The sequence below is a fragment of the Populus trichocarpa genome, chromosome 13 (assembly GCF_000002775.5).
Source record: "Populus trichocarpa isolate Nisqually-1 chromosome 13, P.trichocarpa_v4.1, whole genome shotgun sequence".
NCBI lineage: Eukaryota > Viridiplantae > Streptophyta > Magnoliopsida > Malpighiales > Salicaceae > Populus > Populus trichocarpa.
The window spans coordinates 3,465,482-3,485,657 of NC_037297.2; the positions used below are offsets into that span (position 1 = coordinate 3,465,482).

The window sequence follows — 20,176 nt, forward strand, 5'->3', positions numbered from 1 at the left end:
ATTTTTAACTACCGTGGGTTCTTATTAAAAAAGAAGAAGAAGAAATTCCCATCAAAACAAGAAAAATACATAAATAAAGAAGGGAGACTTTGACTTAAAAAAATATATTTTTTCCTTTAAACTCTTACGGATATTTATCTTAATTATCATAGAGCTAAATAAAAACTATTTTTGAAATTTTCTCCAGGTATCACGCAAGCATAAAACCTAGTTATAGTTCAATTAGAATAACTAACAAATATATATATATATATATACACACACACACACTAGTTTAGATGTGGGTGGCCTGTTTAAGAACTGATTAGAAAGGAATTTAGTCTTAATAAGATACATTTACGAATTAAAAATAAATAAAGAAGGTCAAAAAACCAAATCTATATCTAACAATCTATCCTTAATGGAGTAAGATATATCCTTATAAAATAATCTATAATTTTGTTTTAATTCAAATAAAATGGAATCAGTCTTGAATATGACTTAATATTGTGCTGAAAATGACTTTAAGCTATGAACATGTCAATTAAATGCTAAATATTTTTTTTGTCTTAATTCACACAGGATCAAACATCTCTCCCTCTTCTCCCTTCTCCTCTCTCTCACCGATGAACCTCTCATGCATTCTCTACCAAAACTTTTTTTTAGGATCTACCGTTAGGGTTCCCCACATCAATGTTGATATTATTCATGAAAGGTGTTGATTTTGAAAAGAATAACAATATTCAAGAAATCGTATATACAAGCTCAATCAAGTCTACATTAAAAATTTGGTAGTGAAATATCGTCAGTTCTATTCATAAATATACAAACATTTCAACGAGATCAAAGCAAAATACACTTCTCTAATTGTCAAAACTCAAAACACTAGAAGAAAAGTAGTGCGTGGGAACCCAAGAAAAAATCACAATTACCCAACTCTTGAATCAACCTAACCTAATTCAACTAGTTGACCTCCAAGACGGTGAATCAACCCAAGCTATGATTTTTTTTATATACATATAAAAAGAACCAGTTCTAACATGCCTTGAGTCGACGAGTTACTAGCTTGACCCATCATGCTAAACTCTAGATTGACAGATGTTTTTCATCACATGCATGTCGTGAATAACCATGATCAAGAAAACAAGCTAATCCTAATACTGAGATGTAATCAGTGCATGGTTACCGAGGCCCTTGCACAGTAATCTAAGTTGCGCATTTGAAAAGAACACAAAGGAACATGTATCTCCATATCTTGAAAGGATTAGTAGAATTACATCTTGACGATAACAGCTTCCGTAACAATAACTACATCAAAAAGGGATCATATGAGTTGAGATTTACACTTTCCCTCCAATTTATCTACAACCATCCCAAAATCCCATTATCTCTGTACAACCCCCTCCCTTCAATAACAAAAACAGACAGGAAAGATTAGCCAGAATGAGCCCGCCAATATTACTACCAAAACAAATGAATTTAAACTTTCAGCTGCTTCCCTTTACTATCAAAATAGATTACACTAGATATAGTGTATATGAACAAAATACAGGGGATGGTGTCTTTACCGTGCTGCCTTACCCTCCCGTTTCAGATCTTCCCAGCTTATCTCCTGGGCACATTCCCCACATATAGTAGTGCACCCAGCTTTCGTTCCCTGACTTCTAAGGGTCAGCAAATGAGAGAGATTAGTACATTTCCGCTGCACCATACGACTCCTTAAAATGCTCTGGGAAGGTGCTCCATTGGAAGCCTCAGATGCAGGACGGGCCATGCTTGGCACAGGTATGCTGCTTGCATCTGGGGCAGAAGATGCACCATTTGACATGGGTGGCTTTCGCTCAAAAGTGGAATCATCAAGGGAAACTCGCTGCACTTCTTCCCATTCTAATGATCTCTTATATACTTCCCAAGCCATGTCTTGCTCCTCCTTTGTTAGTTTTTCCTCTTCATTCTCTTGCAAAAGAGTCTCATGTTCATGGTAATCGAAAATCCACCTAAAGACGAGGAAGCACATCAGACACTATGCTTTAATTAAGCGAAATATATATATGATTGAGAATACCACTAGAAAGGAAAAGTTACTATTTTATCGAGTGATTCAAAAATCCACTCCAATTGCTGAAAGAATTAAGACAATGGCATGTTAACATACAGATTGCACATAAAAAATCAGTTACAAATATACTCAATCAGACAGTCCTAGATCCTTGTTCCATATTCCAGAGTTGAAGGTAAGCATCCAAAAAGGATTGAAGCTAAGAAATTATTAGTTCTTTTTATATAAAAAATAAAATAATAACCCCACCTCTGACGGTGCTTGCCAACCAAGCTTTCCATCACCTTATCAGAAGCACAGCTTCCATGAGAACGAGACGCATTCTGTTTCAAAGAATTTGCGGTTTGGCTAGAAATATTCCTGGTATCTGCCTGTCTATACTCTTGGCCAATGTCAATTAGTGTGTCTGAGTTTTCATCATCACCAAATTCAAAAAGATGCAACATTTCTTCTCTGGAGATAGTCCTATATACTTGTTGTCTATCAACCACCCTTGCAGCAAGTCCCTCCTTTGTTACCTGATTAAATCATTCTCTTCATTAAAATTGCTTTCAGAGATCAGGCCAATTTAACACTACAAGATGTTATTCTATCACCTGACGCTTATAGATTTTTTCTTCCATGGTTCCATGTGCCATTAATCTGTAAGCAAACACTGGCTTAGTCTGGCCATACCTGAAAAATGGTAAATGTTAGGTTCAATCAAGACATAAGAGGACATGTTTCAGTAGAATTAAAAAAAATTAGCGGAACCCACCTCCAAGCCCGATATATGGCCTGAAGATCATACGTTGGATTCCAAGAGCCATCAACAATAACCACCCGGTTAGCAGCATAGAGATTAATCCCAAGAGAACCAGCCCTGGTAGAAATCAAAGTACACTTGACCCGTTTATTCTTGGGATCATTGAACCTCTCAACCAACCTCTGTCTTTCAGAGCTCTCTGTTCTTCCATCTAGCCTGTTGAGGACAGAAGAGAGGAAGTAAACTATGATTCTTCTTGTTGCAATTATGAAGGCATTTCAAGTCCAAATCAAGAACTTCAAATCTATATCATGAAAAAGCAGAAAACCCATGAGTGAAAGCAGTTGACAGCTATATATGCGCACCTATACCAGTCTTTTCCTTTTCTCCAAAACTTTCCCTTTTTTCCAAGTCGAGGTAATCTTGAAAGATAAAGCTCTATCAGATCTAAAGTGGGTATGCTCTGGGTAAAAACCAACGTCTTATCACCCACATCAGAAGACATGACTAAAATGTCAAGCAGCAATACCATTTTGCCGCTGTAATCAACCTCTTTATAATTATTTTCAAGTAGAAGATCATTCCACCAATCCTGGAAAGGGGGAAACAAAGAAAAACATGTTACATATCAACAAGATGGTGGGAATTCAGTAATTTCAGAAAATTTGAGTAAAGAATAATAATCATTCAGCATTTGTTTATGTTCGTACCTTTTGAAAGAATCCATCATCGTTTTTCCCTTGAATAAAATCATTTGGATTCCTTGACTTCTCTGCAAGCACAAAAAGCAATCAATAATAGACTCATCACAAGCATAACTAACATGGGTCCAGGTGGAGAAGAAGAACGATATCCATGCATTCTTAACACAAGCATGAAGTATCAACAAAAGTACCATGTTAGAACAATGTCTTGAGAATATCTATGCAGCTATACAAAATAACGACTGCAGAAGCATTTAGATCTCCCAAGTGCTAGTTAGTTCTGCATGTTTTGTATCTCTTTGCTTAACCTTATGAAGGTGGTGATTCAGGCCAACGGGCATTGTTTTGGGAATTTAATAACCATAAAAAATTGATTTCAATCTGCTCCCACAACAATGTTACCCGCTAATAACATAATAATGGACTAACATTTTGACATGAGGAAATTTTTTTCATATTCTTGGCATGGTAATATTTATTGTATTATTTCATTAGTGGTTAAGATTTTTAGGTTTTGTGGAGTTTAAAAAGCGTTCAAGACACAGTTTGGTAAAATCAAGCAAGCTTTTAATCCGACCGTTTGATCGAGCTGCAATTTTAACAAAAGATTTTGAAGGCCTTGTTTCTTATTGAGTTTAAATTTCATGATAATTGGAGATCGAGAAGACCTTCAAATAAGACTCAAGATTTAGCTTAGAATTTTTAGTTTAATTAGTATTTTACTATTTAGGAATCATAATGCTAAATGGATTCTATTAATTAGTATTGATTAGAAATCCTTTCCGATAAATTATTTTAGTTTTAATTAGAAATCATTTCCCATAAAAAATCTCTAAGGACTGATATAAATAAAAGTGTCTAGTTTATTTTGAGAAGAATATTATTATTAAGACTTTTAATAAAACATCAAAGAGTTTTCTCTAAATTTTTCTACAATTTAAGTCTATAACCTTAGGGCTTGAGAACCCTAGCTTTTAACCACACTATATGCCACGTCAATTGGTATCAGAGTAGATTGGCCTCTTTGATGGACGGAAACGATAGCAACCCACTCCTCGATGCAGGAGTGAAGGCCCTCTGAGGCGTTGCGCGGGCTCAGGAGCAAAAACTAGATCGTTTGGAACATAGGTTTAAAGCAAACCACATCAGATCTAGCTCGACTAATGGGTAAAGCAAACAATAATCGTGAAAAGGTGAGGAATTTGCTTAGACACTTACCTTGAGGCAGGCAAAACCCCAGATCTATACCTAAATTAGATAAGATTCTATTCTATGATGGGAGATTTTCGAAGAAAAGATTTATCAAGTGGTTGGCAAAGTTAGAAACTTATTTTTATTTCAACAAGGTTCCTTGTCATCAAAAAGTAAGACTTGTCGTAAACAAACTTTCTTATGGTGCTGAAGAATGGTGATTCGAATATTTAAACTTTAGTGCTCATATTGGTATGCCTTTAATTTTATCTTGGCAAGGTTTAAAACAATCATTAATTTTGGAACTTATACGAGATTATGAAGATATTTGACATTGAGGACATAAGCAAATTAATTATTATTATTTGCTTTATATTCAACCTTCTCAAAAGACGAGGAAAAACAGGGAGAAGTTTGGTGAAAGCAAAATTTCAATGTTATCAAATCATATTGAAGATAATGTGACCAAAAGGGTGCTGACAAATACTTTCAGTCGTTTGACCTTAAATTAGAGAAGCCAATGGCATATGATGACCTTTCAATCATGGATGAAAATCTTGCAAACAAGGACATTATAATTCCTGATAATTCTTCCAGAGATATTATGGAAGATTATCTTGGTGTTCCTTTGCATACAACAGTTAAAGTATTGGAAGTCAAAGATGATAATGAACTCAAGTTTTAAGTAAAAGAATGTGGGAAGGAACTATAAGTGGACTTCGTAGAAACAAAAAATATAACATTAGATATGGATTTTTCTTTCGCGTGTATACATCATAAATTAAATTTTGAAGTTCAGATGTCAAAGACATGCAACTTCGTGAATAGACTAGCTACAATGTTATATTCGAAATATCTTTTTCTTTGGAGTGATCAGGTTCAATTTTTGACAAATAACTCGAGGACAAGTTTTTCAGAAGTAAAGGGGAATAGCGTGGGGAAATTTTTTATATATTCTTGGCATAAAAATATTTATTGCATTATTTTATTAGTTGTTAAGATTTTTAAGTTTTAAGGAGTTTAAGAAAAGTCCAATATATAGTTTGGTAGACCAAACATAACTTTTAATTCAATCGTTGAATTGAACTGCAATTTTAACAAAAGATTGTAAAGGCACTATTTCCTATTGAGTTAAAATTTCATGATGTTTGAAGATTAGGAAGACCTTCAAATAAAGCTCGGAATTTATTGTGCGGTATTGCCTTTATTTACCTTATTGTATTTGGATTATTTTTCCTATTTAACTTAGAACTTTTAATGTAATTAATATTTTACTATTTAAAAATCCTAATGCTAGATGGATTATATTAATTAGGTAAGTTTTCACGAAAAATCATTTCTCCTAAAGGATTTTAGGACTAATATAAATAGCGATGCTAGTTTATTTTGAGAAGAAGATTATTATTAAGATTTAAGACTTCTAATAAAACACTAGGGAGTTTTCTCTAAATTTCTCTACATCTTAGATCTGTAACCTTAGAGCTTGAGAACCCTAACTTTTAACCACGCTATACGCCGCATCACATTTCAACATCAAAGTAGCAATCCAGGCCAGTACATCTCACCCTAAAATTGCAGAGAATGAATTTCCCAATTTAATTGTCCAAGTTAGTGTGCAAGCAGCTCAGCCATGCATGAAGGCTAAAAGGACATTAGAGAAATTTCATGGTGAAAGAGATTTGCCACTGCTAATGTCGTATCATATTTTTTTTATGTGTAATCAGATTATACACACTTATGTATGATCTGAATAGGTGGTTACAGGTTTGATTCTGCAATTCTTGAAATGCATTATTTGTGCTTTGCACTGGTGGTTTCTAGTGTCTAGAAACTCCGTATACTGCAGCCTACGAGGTTAATCTTCAAGAAACAATGAGAAGAAGATGGACAGTTGAAGTGCCTTTTGAATATGTAATATGACCCTAAACATTAAATTTTGAAATTATCTTTTATGAATCATTGCATCCTTTTGAACACTGTAATAGTTCAGCATATAGCAAATAAGACACAGCATATTGAAAATAAAAAATCTGTATGATGAATTGCCTCATTCTGAACACAGTAATAGTTTGGGATAATAGCAAACATGACACTGAACTCCAAGATTAACTTTCCATCAAAGATGGGGAAAAAAAACCCTTCAAGGTTAACTGATGAAATTTACTGTCTTCTAGACCATTTTGACCACGACCACAATCAATCAATACATCCATCATATATCTAGCATGCACAACTACTGATGGGTCAAACTGGCAAGCAATATGGATAAAATGGTGAAATGGAGTACCTTCGACAATTGTATTGTAGTCCACATTTTCATCACTAGAGCAGTCATCTGCAAGAAAGTTTTCAACATTGCCAACATATTCTCTCCCTTTCCTCAATTGCAAAATTCCAGGATGGTTCCATATCTACTATGAACAATTAAAAGTTCATTAAAACCAGCGAACAAAAAGATTAATTAATTTACACATGCATCATTGAAAACTTATTCGGCCTTCCCTTTTGACATTAAAGCTACAAACAAATACAATGACAAAAGGTACCGGATTATAATTATCTGAATATAAGTATATTTTGTTGCTGGAATCATTAGATGATAATTTTTTTCAAGTAAAAGAACCAACTATTCACGAAATCTTTCAGGAGTCAAAATGAGCTCGCAACAACAATAATCATGGCAATGTAGCAAATTTCTATCAAGGGAATGTAGCAAATAATACAACATACTATTCTTATCACCCATGAATCCTATTCACTTAAACCTTCCACAAACTCTGTTGCATTAATAACCATCGCAACGTAGCAAATTTCTATTTCACCTGTTTTAAACCTTGCAGGAAAATACAAAAAATGCACCCTGTATTTTCTAAATGCTCACTGCAATCTTCTTCCCAGTGTTACCAGATTCACAAAATCAATCATGTTTTATGTTTCGGAATGCACGGTCCAGATCATGGTACATTCATGGATGAGGGTGGTGCAAGATCTGGAACATAAGATTTGATGACTTTTTATATCAATATCTTACATGCAAGAAACTAACAAGAATCTTTGCTTATTTTTGCAGAAAAATATAGTAACAGAGACATGCAAAGGGTTCACAATGTGCATTGAGTTAAGATCTTCAAGGAAAGAGTTATGCCCATCAACAATATTAACAGATTCCTGGAACATTTAGGTCATGGTACGGGATTCGAGAATATAATTAGCACATATGACATTCGTGGTACATGGGGGTACATTTAGGGACTCTTCCTAATGTTTAGAAAAAAGAAAAATAATTTTTCCCCTACTGCTTTTTTTTCTTTCTAAACATCAAGTTAAGGCCCCACTTTGAGAAGAGACTGTTTCCAATTTTGTAAAATAGAGAATTGAAGGGGAAACGGTAGAAATAGCAAGCAAAGATTGTGAAAAACTATTACAATCCTAATCCATGGGCAAGATATTAAATCCTTTTTTTGGTTTCATTACTCCTATAATTTACTTATAACTTGTTTACTCATTTTCCAAATTTTAATAAAGACCCAAAACATTCCAGAAAAAGGTAAAAGAATACTGCATTGCTTTTTTTAGAAAGAAAAAAAAACAATTAAGGATGATATTTTTTTAAGACAGAAGAATTTAATAAGGTAATTGGTCAAAAAATAACAACTAATTGGCTACTACTAACCATGAATTAGCATACTACCTACCCTATGTATCACGAATGCATAAATGTGTGCATTACATTACCAAACCATGTATCACGATCCAAACATCCCATTAACATTGCTTCTACCTATCATAAGCTGATCGTTATTTTTTCCTAGTAGTTAACACAAAGTTGCATATTAAAATTGAACAAGAGCCAATTTTGGTTTTCTAAGTTTTCTTTTACAATGAAAAACTATTTACTGTGCCAAAAAAACTTCAACAAATATTCTTCAACAGAAACGAATGGAGAGGAAAAACTTGGTAATTTGGTTTTGACTGTGTAAAAGATAACTGTGAAATAATAGACAAAATTTCCAAAATTTAAGGAATCAAAGTCTAGATAAATCAAATCAATTTTACAGACTTTCAGACAAGGGCATTGCTTTTAAGTTGCATTAATGAGTGTTACATGCACATGGTCAAGTTTCACAATCTCTATTTGCATGTTCAAAAAACATCAAACAGAGTGTAAAAGACATGATATCATTATTTGTAAGTGCACACCCATTCTTACAACAAGCACGACAGACATAATAATCAATAACAAACCTGAGCCAGTGCCTGGTAACCAGCAAAAAAGCTCTTACTCGTCTTTTCATTTGAAGCCCTACCATTTGTGAACCCATGCACATCAAGGAATCTCTTGTACAATTTCCTCTGTAATGGCGAGAGCTTTACAGCCACTACAAATACAGTTTTAGGTGGCAGGTCTTTCTTCACCACACTCATGTCCATTCTTTGAACAAACCCTTTCAATTGTTCATAGAGAATATGAGATCTTTGGTTCATTATCTTTACATCATCAACCGTTGAATTAGTATGTTGTCCATTTTCTATAGGATTTTGGAAGCTGCGAGCATGAGAAAACCCAATTAAGATGTACTGGAACCAGTGGAAAGGAGAAACCAGCCAGAAAAATGCCAGAGACAATCTTACCGGTTCCGAAACTCGTGGCTGCTGCCAAGAAAACCTTCTCTTACAAAATCAACCATCTATTTCAGATATATAAATCCTATTAGAAGCACACCAGTGGATAGAAAAAATCTGAATTTTTAATCATCTCAACCAACTTACACAATAATACTCCATTAGATTGTTCTGAAGAGGTGATCCAGTTAATGCTATCCTTCTCTGGCACTTAACGAGTTTCAGTGCCTGGGTTGTTTCAGCTCTGGTGTTCTTGATGATGTGGGCTTCATCACAAACAAGTATATCAGGTCCATCCTGATATTAGAAAAGCAAATTTCATCAATGCAAAGTTTAAGTGTCCATGTCACGATCCATGGTTAGTCTTGAGTGATTCAAAGCACAGATTGAGTTGAATGGTTAAGGCAAAAATACCTGCAAGGCACTACACATTTCTCTAGCCATATTTCGTTCCTTCACATTCTTTCCGAGAGATAAGTTCCTAAAGGCAGAGTAGCCTATCAAGAAAACACCACCTTTAGCTCTCCACTTTGCAAGCAATTCCACTCTTCTCTCCCTGATGCCAGCAAACCCAACAGTGAATTAAAAAGTTCAGAATGGAAGATCCCCACAGCAAGAGAGAAAGATAGATAATCTTTATGTAATAATATACTGGATATAATGACACTGTCTTGATCAAACCCTTTTTCTAAGTAACATATTCAGGATATTTTGTTGAATAACTAACCTATCAAAAGTTCACAAGAGCCACACCTAGATTAATTAAATGTCAGTCTTTCCATTTTTGTATTTCTTCTGACGAATGAGCAACCAAAATTGAATTTCTTTCTCCAATTGCCCTCAAACTCTAAGAAAACAAAATGGATCCTGACAAGTTAAACCTTATAAAACAAACATGAAAAGTAAAGTACTCAACTCACAGATTCGAAAATAGGTAAAGAATACATGGCATTGCCTGATCACTTGCTAGACGCTATACAGATATTAGCAATCTTGGCTTTGTTTCTTATATTTGGACATCAGGTACATTTTCTATTCATTTTACAAAATCAAATAATCTTGTCTTTCAATGAAAATACCCAAAAGTCATGATTTCTGCTGCTAGTTCATTGACAATAATGTCCACATTCTTTCCAAGGGATAAATTCCGAACTGAAGTTATCATTGATAATTCATATAAAAGGAGTTACACTGTAGCTTAGTTAAAAACAAATATTCTGATAATACTGCACTTGAAATTTAATGAGTAAAATCAATTTGACAATTTCTTTTGCTATACAATCAAAGAAAAAAAAGGGGAAAAGTATACAACAAAACCTCGACACATCCTCCAGCATGAAAACACGGATCGGCTTTACTTCTGAAGGTGTCCACTTCATGAACTCCTTGCGCCAGTTATGCAGCACATTCACAGGAGTCACAATTAGTGCTGTTCTTAAACCCAGATCAACACCTCTCATGGCAGTGTACAGAAAAGCTATGACCTGTAACGCAAATCGTTAAATCAAGCAAAGTAACTATCCAACCAGATTAAATGAGTATAACACTATGCCGTACAATTAAATTATGGCATGACAGTTAGCAATAAAAGGTTCCTACTATTACTAACACTGCCACTAAAACTACAACCAGTAAACTGATTGTTCACTATGCTCTAATTTAGAACAAAATTCTATAATTTAGAATAGATAGAGTTAACATTTAATTGCAAACATCAGGACTAAAGCAAATAACTTACCTAGAAAGTTGAAATAAATTGGCAAGAACTCACCAATTAACACTTACCAGATTTAGTGACAAGCATTCTTAATACAACTCACAATACACGCCCTCATGTATTACCAATGAGAAGTGGAATATTCAAAAGAGAAGCTGAACAGAATACCTGAAAAGTTTTACCAAGGCCCATTGTATGCGCTAAAATACAACCAAGACCATTATCCCCAGACTTCACTTTTCTAATTGACTGTATAATATTTTCCCATAGAAATCTTATCCCTGCCACCTGCAATGTCAAATCAACTTAGGTAAGCAAATATATGGATACATTTATAATAAGATAGAAATAAAAACGAAAAATCAGTATCAGTGATGACATGTAACTATTAATACGAAAGCACATTCAAATAAGACCCCTATCCAGGTCCTCACTTCCTACACTTTAAAGTTAAACACACCTATTTAACACCAGCTGGTGTCAAATGTTCTGGGTGTCATAATCACTAGAATAATAAGAAAGCAAGTTGGGAACTGAATATTAATTTCTAGTAAGGTGGTGGGCAAAGAACCCTAAAGGGTTGTGAGCTAGGTTTGAAGCAATGTCATTACACTTTGGATACAAGAAACAGAATGCTGCAACCAACTAACAAGACAACTAGACTGAAGTATGGGAAACTGCACAGGGATAGAATGGAACCTGATGAGCTTTCAATTTAGATGATAAGCTTGGAGGAATCCTCACAGCTTCTTCACCTTTTTCCCTCGCAACATTCACAATATAACCAGTTGTGGCATCACCAATCACTTCAACACTAGCACCTTCGGGTAAGTTTCCGCTACAGCTTGCAAAATTCATCATCTTGGATTTGTCAGAAAACTTGACTTTCAGGGATTTCAAGCGTTCTTGACGTTCCTGCATAAGATCGTAAACAATGGATAATCAGTACTGACATAACAGATTTGACCATATCAAGCATTCAAAACACAGAGCACCTTTTCAATAGCAATTTTTCTCTTGGTCTCTTCTCCTAATTCAGCATCATCAATGATTCTTCTAATCTTCTTTTGCTTCTTTCTCTTAGAGCTGTCACAATACAGCGTAATTTGAGAATTATGCTTGGGATAAAACATAACAAATTTTGGATAGAATAGGATATGGGAAACAAAAATTACCAAACTAAAAGAATGAGAAAATCTAGTGAATAATTCAGAAAACTACAGCCAAAGATCTGTCTCATAATGAACACTATACCTGATTGTAACACCGTCATTTGTATCTGAAGAGTCTGAATCACTATCAGAACTTGAAACCATTATATCTCCAGACCCCATGGCTTTCTCTAACTGTGATGTAAGTCTTTGTAGCAGACTTGGAGAGCAGCAACAACATTGCCAACCAGAAACTGGAACCTTATACAAGTACTCTTCACCGATGTTCCTTTTTATACAAGCAGTGCAGAATAATGTTCTGCATGACCTACAACTTACCAAGTCATTGTTTTTTCCACACCATCCACAGTAACACTCAGAACAGTCAGGATCCTGCAACAAGTTCAGCACAGGAATGAAATTTTGTGGAAAACTTAATAGGATAAAAAGCATTAAAAACAACAAAAGCAACAAACAATGATGTGCTAGAAATTTTTCACTTTTTGCAAAATCAATATGATCCTAGTAAGTTGTAACAGTCTACAGAATGAAATTCAATACTTTAGAAATTTTCAGACTCCAAGCAATAAAAGTTCTAATTTGTTGTTGTTTTTGTTAAGCATGCTAGAAAAGAGACAAATACTAGGCTTTGTCACAACCAATTGTAAGAACCAGCAGTCTTACAATCATCAGACTTCTATGGCATGTAAAGATGGAGGTAAATGTTTTTTTGCATATCTTGAGTTTTTATTATCACTTGGCAAATGAATTCAAGGAACTAGGGATAAAGTTACACCTATAATTCCGTAAAGGTTAAAATTATTTAGCTTTCATTGTTTTCTGACGGAAACTCTGTTTTGTTTTATCCATATATCACATCATCAAACACAACTAAGAGAAAGAATCTAAGTACGTTATGTATGTAAAAAGAGAATCCTTGTAAGTTGATCCACTCATTAACATTATTATGATGACTGACAAGAAAAACACCTGGTTACGACAATAATCCTAGGTAACTGCTTACATACATATCTATGAAGGAAATGATATACTTGAGCATTTTATAACCTATTTGAAGCAACTTGGGTGAATGCATAGGCATTATTAAAATTCATACCTTCACATGCATTTTTTCCTCCATTAAGAATTTACAATCTTTGCAAACAATTACTTTCAAAAGTGGATGTGAGTGCACTTCAACAGCAACTTTATCACAGGCAGTGCACTGAAACTTCTCACTTGAACCCTGTGAAGGATTGCAGCCAGCAGAAGGGTCCCCAATGTTTTCTAGCAAAGTTGATTGGTCTTCAACTTTAATGCCGTGTACTGATTTATCCTCCAAAATGTCTGCTTCATTGTCACTGTCTATGATAACAGTCCGAATCTTCTTATTATTGATGCTTAGGTCCTCACTCTCATTTGGACGCTTGGACCTTCTGGGTTCAGAGGCATCAGATTCTGGGAAAACTGAATTGCTCTCACTCATCAACTGTTCCATATCAAGGTCTCCAGAATTTTCACACACGTCTTTCTTCAAATCTTGGCATGTGACCTCATGATGATTGTCATCCAGAGGCAATGACTCAGCCATGTTTGTTCCCATTTCCTGGACGACTGAGCTGACACCCTAATTAAATAAGAGTACAAGAAAAAGGAACATGACTAGTCTATTTCAAGAAACATATAGTTTTACACTAATAACCATGACTTCACATATAGAAGGATTGCCTAGAGAGTATATACTCTGTAGCATCCCTGCAAAAAAACAGTTGAGCTATTGAAGACATAATAGCTGAAGCATACACTGCACAACCAATTAAATTTCCAACACCTAATTCAAACAATAATACTTTAATTAGAAACAGTTCAACTTTAAGAACATGATAGCATCGACATACGCAATCAATTAAATTTCCAAGACCTAGTTTGATATGGAACAATTTCAAACTCTGAACAACCAAAATTTGATAGCCTCCCGTACTTCAAAGTTCATGTCAAGAGTCCCATCATTCAACAACAAAACATAGAATCCATGGCTTAGATAACATGGAAATGACAGACAAATCAAACAAGAAAACAAAGAATGGAAAATCTCACCTGTTTACATCTCTTAAGACGTCTCCTTTGTTTCAAACGAAGTTGAAGTTTCTGATCAATTTTTGCATCATCTTCCTCTTTGACCTTTTGAAGTACAAATATAAGAACCATACAATTTATTATCATCTGAGCATAGAATCAAAGAAACTTGACAATCACTATAATCTATAGTACATACAAATTTGCATGATGAACTACCAATACTTTTTTAGATAAAAGAAAATTATATTAACTGACTGAAAAGAATTGCAAAAGCATGTTGGACAAAATTCATCCTCCAAAACATGAAAGTAAAAGGAATATCATAGAAGAGCAGCCCAATCCCACTAAACCTCAGCAAAACTCACGCGAAAGCAACTGAAGCATGACATCTCAAAGAAGAAAGCAAAATTATCCTATGATAATCCCAAGATACCATGAAGGTTTGGATTTTCCGGATTAAGCACAAAAGATTACATTCACAAAGTTCTAAACATAAAAAAAGGATCCAATCACCAACGCAAAAAATTCAACAAATCCCTAAAGCACCAGTAGAAACACTGCAGCTTAACCACCAATGGGGATGACAATTAATGTAAACAAAAAGAATCCCAATCACCAAAAAAAAAAAATTCAACAAATCCATCAAGCACCAGTAGAAACACTGCAGCTTAACCACCAATGGGGATGACAATTAATGGGAACTTTAATCGCAACTATCCACGGACACTCTGATCACCTCATCAGATTGCATAGAGTTTGGTGAGAGCAGCATTTTGACCTATCTGGCTTTAAAATGTAAGTTCATAATGTCCTAATGAACTAGCTAATCAAGTTAATACCACCACAAATAAGGCTCCAAAGAAACTAAAACAAGTAATTCAATGTCCAGAATATTAATCTGAAAACTTAAGGAAATAAAAATTGTAATATTCAATACAACAATATCGACTAACCTTTCTGTAATTTTTTCTCTGTTCCTCTGAAAGAACTAATTCCTTTTCATTTGCTATGGCCTCTGCAACAAATGGATCAGTGGAATTCCCATCAATGTCTTCAATCTCCTCAACCTGAAATAAGGTAAATCTCAAAGCTATTGCAAGTTTCTACAAAAGAGGACATTGTTAAGTTTGAACTTTAGCATAATGGAGACAAAGGAAGGCCAGCTGAAACAGATAGAACAAGACCACAAAACAAAAGTCCAACCAATCCTGACAGTCAAGTAATTGTGAGTCAATTAGTAACTTGAAAATGTCAGAGTCTGTTTCTACCCTACCCTAAGAAGGTTTGCTGAGTGGGTGAGGCGATATGCTTCTTGAAACTTGATTCAATGTTTAGATTGCTTCCTTTTGAATTTTAAGAGCAGAGAAACAGAATTGGAAAAGAAATGCCCATAAAATAAAAAAAGACATCCTAAAAGTACAGATGGTTTATACTAAGCTTGGAAAATCTGCATCAAGACAAAACATAATGAACCAATACATCAGATCAGCCAAAATAAGATGAAAACAATTAGCCCTTGTTCAGTAATATTGTGAATCGATTTTCATTCCAAATGACACAGCATGAAATTGCTGAGAGGTTGGAAAATGCTTAAGACAGAAGTAACAAAGCAGAAATGTCATAAGGTAGCAAATTATCCACGCAAACTAAAAATGTCACCTCATTGACTCCAGGAAATTTAAGTCCCATAAGTGCAGCTTCCTGGGGAGTGTTGGCAAGGTAAACAGAAGCCCAATGCTTGCTGCCAAATGAAGCAACATCCTCAGAACTGCTAGTTGAGAATAGTTTCTTCATAGAGGCCCAATCTACTTCTCTATTTTCTGCAATAGCCTCGCTTCCATCCATTGCAAGTTTTTTCTGCAGGAATCCACTTGCACCCTCCTCCAATAATTTACCATGTTTTCTGAGCCCAGAAAGTATATTATTTAAATGGAATTCAAACCTTGCACAATTCACCATGCTGAAAAATCAAAACCTTACCGTCTAACAGGCCTATGGATTTGAAGATATTTCTCAGCATCAGCTACTGTATCAGTCGTTTCCTTGGTCATCTGAGTTCCCACCCAGTGTGCCCTTCTTTTCCAAGCTTCAGTGCAGCAACTGTTTGGAGCCTGGCTCTCAATCCACTTATAAAGGTTTGGCAGCTCAATACCAGTCCCATCAAGTTGTTCCTGTTAGGCAAAGAAAGTGAATTAGGGGCAGAAAATGGAAATATAACATGACAACTTCATTTCCTATGGGAAATGATCAAAGATGGGCAGAAAACTTCACTTCACAAAAACAAAAACAAAAAAAAATGGCCCAGTTTATGCTAGCAACCATATGTTGCCTGAACAGTCAGGTTCACCATAAATATTCTTATTAAACCAGAACGCAATAATTGTTATGCTCCCTTAACAATTCAAAACCTAATGGTTCCATTAATATATGAATTTTGAAGAACTGCCCATACTTCATGGATTAATGGATCAGTTTAATAAAATGATTAAGACCTGGTAGCTCTTCTACAACTGATGCTGCATCTCTGGCTTGCTTAATAAGGAACATCCATCCTAAACTCAAAAGTTTAAATTTGTTTTCTTGGAATAGGCCTTGGTTATATCCTAATAAGGCCTAAGTTGGGTTTCTTTTGTTCCTTTACTAGGTCCCATTTGTTTAAGCTTCTAAACTGGCTTTTTGGACAAAAAGCAGGTTGAAAAGCACGGAAAGGGATGATTTGAGAAGCTTAAACAAACAGGCACTAAGTCTTGTGGTCAAGTATTTTAACTATCTACTTTCCAAAATTCTAATCCTAGAGATGCTTCAAAGCTGCTTTAAGGTACAGGGTGTGCAGGGATCGAGCAGTCTCCATGTCCATGCAACATTCCTAAAACAGCTGATTTGAGAATTCAACTGTGTTTAAAAAAATTTGGAAGCTGCCTTTTGATTTGTGGTTACTTTCTCCATGCTTTTTTTTACATCTTTTGGCCTCCTCCTCCTTCACTCCAACACTCCTAAAACAGCACTTCTAGGTAACTATGCAATCATACCTCATTTGCATACACTACAACCGTAAATGTACTGTTCTTAAAACCATATCTGTTTTCACATCCCATCAGATCACAAACAACAGATTCAGACCTGCTTGCTACTGATTAAAATGCTCAGTTTTTCTATTTTGGTGACTCTGTTCAACATATTTATTGCTTGTATGGATGATCTCAAAACCATAGCAAAATGGTAAAAAAACATGCGTTGAACCATGCACATGCTGCTACCAGCCAAATGGAATCTGCTAGAGCCACATAAACAATAATAGCACCCATATCCCGATGCATAAAGTTCAAAATCTGATGAAGAAACAACAAGGGAATGCATTTAAGTTCCTCCTGAGTAAGCTTCATAAACAATGGGATCGCATCATGGATATTGAAGGATAAGAAACCAGTGAGAAATGCAGCAAGGTGTTATGTATCAAAGAAGCTTTTTGCTAAAAAAATGTTATGGGAGATATAGCAAATTATGACCTTCTCTGGTTTGCCTCGAGATACATTCACTGAAAAAATGCATTAAGAACAATAAATTTTACTCAAATTGAAGAAAGAAGCAGACCAACAAATGATAACTCTCAGTCTCGAGCTCATCGAGCACATTTTCCCACTCTTCCCTGAAAGTAGCCATCTCATCTTCAACAGCTGCCTCCAGCTAGACATAGACAAGAAAGAAATGCATAAATGATAGGCAAAGTTGATATAACAAAAACTCCGGAAACAATTAGAAAGCAGCATAACTAACATCATCACCCTGGAGACTTCGTGCCAACTCCTCTCTCACATCACTCTCTACTTTTGCAAGAGACTCCTTTTCCAGTGCTTCTTGAGCCTCTGCAGCCTAAAGTAAGCTTTAGTAAACCTTCTAAAATAAAATTGAAAAAAAAGAGAGCAGAATGGTAAAGTAAAGCAAAAAAAAAATTGGATACCTTACTCTCAACTTCCAGGAACTCAGCAACCAACTCCTCTACTTCTTGGTCGGTCAAAGGTTCCTGCACCATGAAAGTAAAAATGAAACCGTTTGCTCTAGAAGATTGGCAGGTTTTAAACTTACAAGAGTTCAAATGGCCTTTTCTAATGGATGTGCTCCACCTATTACATTAACGTGGTGTCATGGCCTACCATGGTAAACCACTATTGTTACTCTTTCCAGGCCCATTGTTAACCTAAACCCATTCGTTCTTCTTCTTCGTGCCTTTCTATCAAGCATGTTCATTTAGGCTTCCGCTCAATGGAATGTTCATTAATTCAAGATTGGTCATTTGAACACTCCATGCCCACGAGACTCTTTTTTCACAAGTTCGAACTTCTGAGTTCGAACCTATAATACTAGTATCCAAAAATAGTAACATTCATATAAACAAATAGCATCCTCTAAAAACTATCAATCAACAGCAGTGTAATTAACACTTAACAGTAATAAGAAAACAGAAAAAAAAAAAAGAGAGAAACCTGAATACGGGTCCCATCATCTTGTCCAGATGTAGAAGGTTCGTTATCATCATCATTATTAGAATCTTCGTCGTCGTCGTCAATAAATGAATCACTTAAACCACTCTCAATGTCCTCAACTTCCTCGTGTTTATCCTCCATTTTCACTCACATAGACCCTCCAAAAATAGTAATGCCAAGAAATGAAAGAGAGAATTAGCTTCATAAACAAGTCAAGCAAAACCCAGAAACAGAAACGGCAAAACAGCTCAAACAAAACAAAATCCAGAAAGGAATTATGCTTATAATGCTGGTTATTGCTTCAAAATTTCATGTTTTATTACAAAACCCAGTAATGCTCGTTGTTTTTACAATAAAAGGTAAGCAATTTTTAATTCGAGACTGAATCAGAATCGATGAATAACAAAAACCTAAGAGAAGATTTTTGCAGGTAAGTGATTTACTTGAGAGAATTAGGGCTCGAATAATCGAATGTGGTGTTTGATATTCTGCGAATTTGGGGAGAGAATTTGGGTCTCCTTTTCAATTAGGTGTTGGGGTAGGGTTTTTATGATTTTGAGTTTTGGTGAGAGTTGGTTTTAAGTTTTGAATTAGTTTTAATTTCTCTTTTAAAATTATTAGTGATGTTTTATCCTTGTACTTATATTATGTTACAAAATAGCTCCCAATTAAAATAAAATTACAAATATAGGACTGCAATAAAATAAAATTACAAAAAAGTGTCATACTTGTAAATCATGATACAAATTCATAAAAGTTAAACTTAGAGACTATTTGTTTTTGTATTTTTAAAATATTTTAAAAAAATTAAAAAAATTAATTTTTTTTGGTATTTTTAAATCATTTTGATACGCTGATGTCAAAAATAATTTTTTAAAAATAAAAAAATATTATTTTAATATATTTTCAAATAAAAAATATTTTAAAAAATAACCACAATTATATTCTTGAAGACGCTTGTGGATCAAGCATAGGATCAAGTTTAATGTCTATGACTAAAACATGTGTATGGTCTAGTAAAAAATCTAGATAAAATTAAAATCAACCTAAGACCCAAGTTTCTTTTTTAAGCATTACTATTTTCTCTTTTTATTTTTGTTTTTTGTTTTTAATAATCTCATATTTGGTGATTTATCATAAGATTTGATTTTTTGGAGTCTAAATAATTATAAATCTAGATGATTTTAATCTTAAATTTGTTGATATGTATTATATGTTTGAATAGAAATTCAGTAATGATGATGATAGTTATAACAATAACTTTGATAATAAAACGGTATAATTGGTGTTAATAATGGTATGTTAGTGGCTATAACGGTTTGATATAATTTTAAGATAATTATAATGTTGTTAAAATATAAGCGATAATGACGATGAGAATAGTGATTGCGATATAATGTTAACATAACGATGCTTTCAATTAGTATAATAATTTAAAATTATTTTA

At 34.4% G+C, this 20,176-nt stretch overlaps 1 protein-coding gene across 1 annotated transcript; it reads right to left on the reverse strand.

Moving 5' to 3' along the window:
- Window positions 1-1,197: 1,197 nt before the first annotated feature.
- Window positions 1,198-19,324, reverse strand: LOC7487714 (protein CHROMATIN REMODELING 20-like). The gene is made up of 26 exons (XM_024583590.2): window positions 19,173-19,324; window positions 18,730-18,887; window positions 18,207-18,269; window positions 18,023-18,118; window positions 17,840-17,932; window positions 16,229-16,419; window positions 15,908-16,151; window positions 15,202-15,315; window positions 14,267-14,350; window positions 13,287-13,796; window positions 12,273-12,562; window positions 12,014-12,104; window positions 11,718-11,933; window positions 11,187-11,306; window positions 10,619-10,785; window positions 9,716-9,857; window positions 9,449-9,598; window positions 9,311-9,366; window positions 8,924-9,224; window positions 6,966-7,089; window positions 3,494-3,555; window positions 3,149-3,375; window positions 2,796-2,999; window positions 2,635-2,713; window positions 2,288-2,556; window positions 1,198-1,976 (listed from the first exon to the last, which is right to left on the reverse strand). Exons 2-26 carry the CDS (start codon window positions 18,868-18,870, stop codon window positions 1,544-1,546), a joined length of 4,467 nt encoding a protein of 1,488 aa, XP_024439358.2. The 5' UTR covers window positions 18,871-18,887; window positions 19,173-19,324; the 3' UTR covers window positions 1,198-1,543.
- Between the last annotated feature and the right edge of the window lie 852 nt (window positions 19,325-20,176).

Coding starts and splice junctions, on each gene's coding strand:
- LOC7487714 (XM_024583590.2), bottom strand. CDS start 18,870: ATGGAGGATAAACACGAGGAAGTTGAGGACATTGAGAGTGGTTTAAGT. Junction 12,105..12,272: donor AATGACGGTGTTACAATCAG/GTATAGTGTTCA, acceptor GTATTGTGACAG/CTCTAAGAGAAAGAAGCAAA. Junction 10,786..11,186: donor GCCTTGGTAAAACTTTTCAG/GTATTCTGTTCA, acceptor TTTGCGTTACAG/GTCATAGCTTTTCTGTACAC.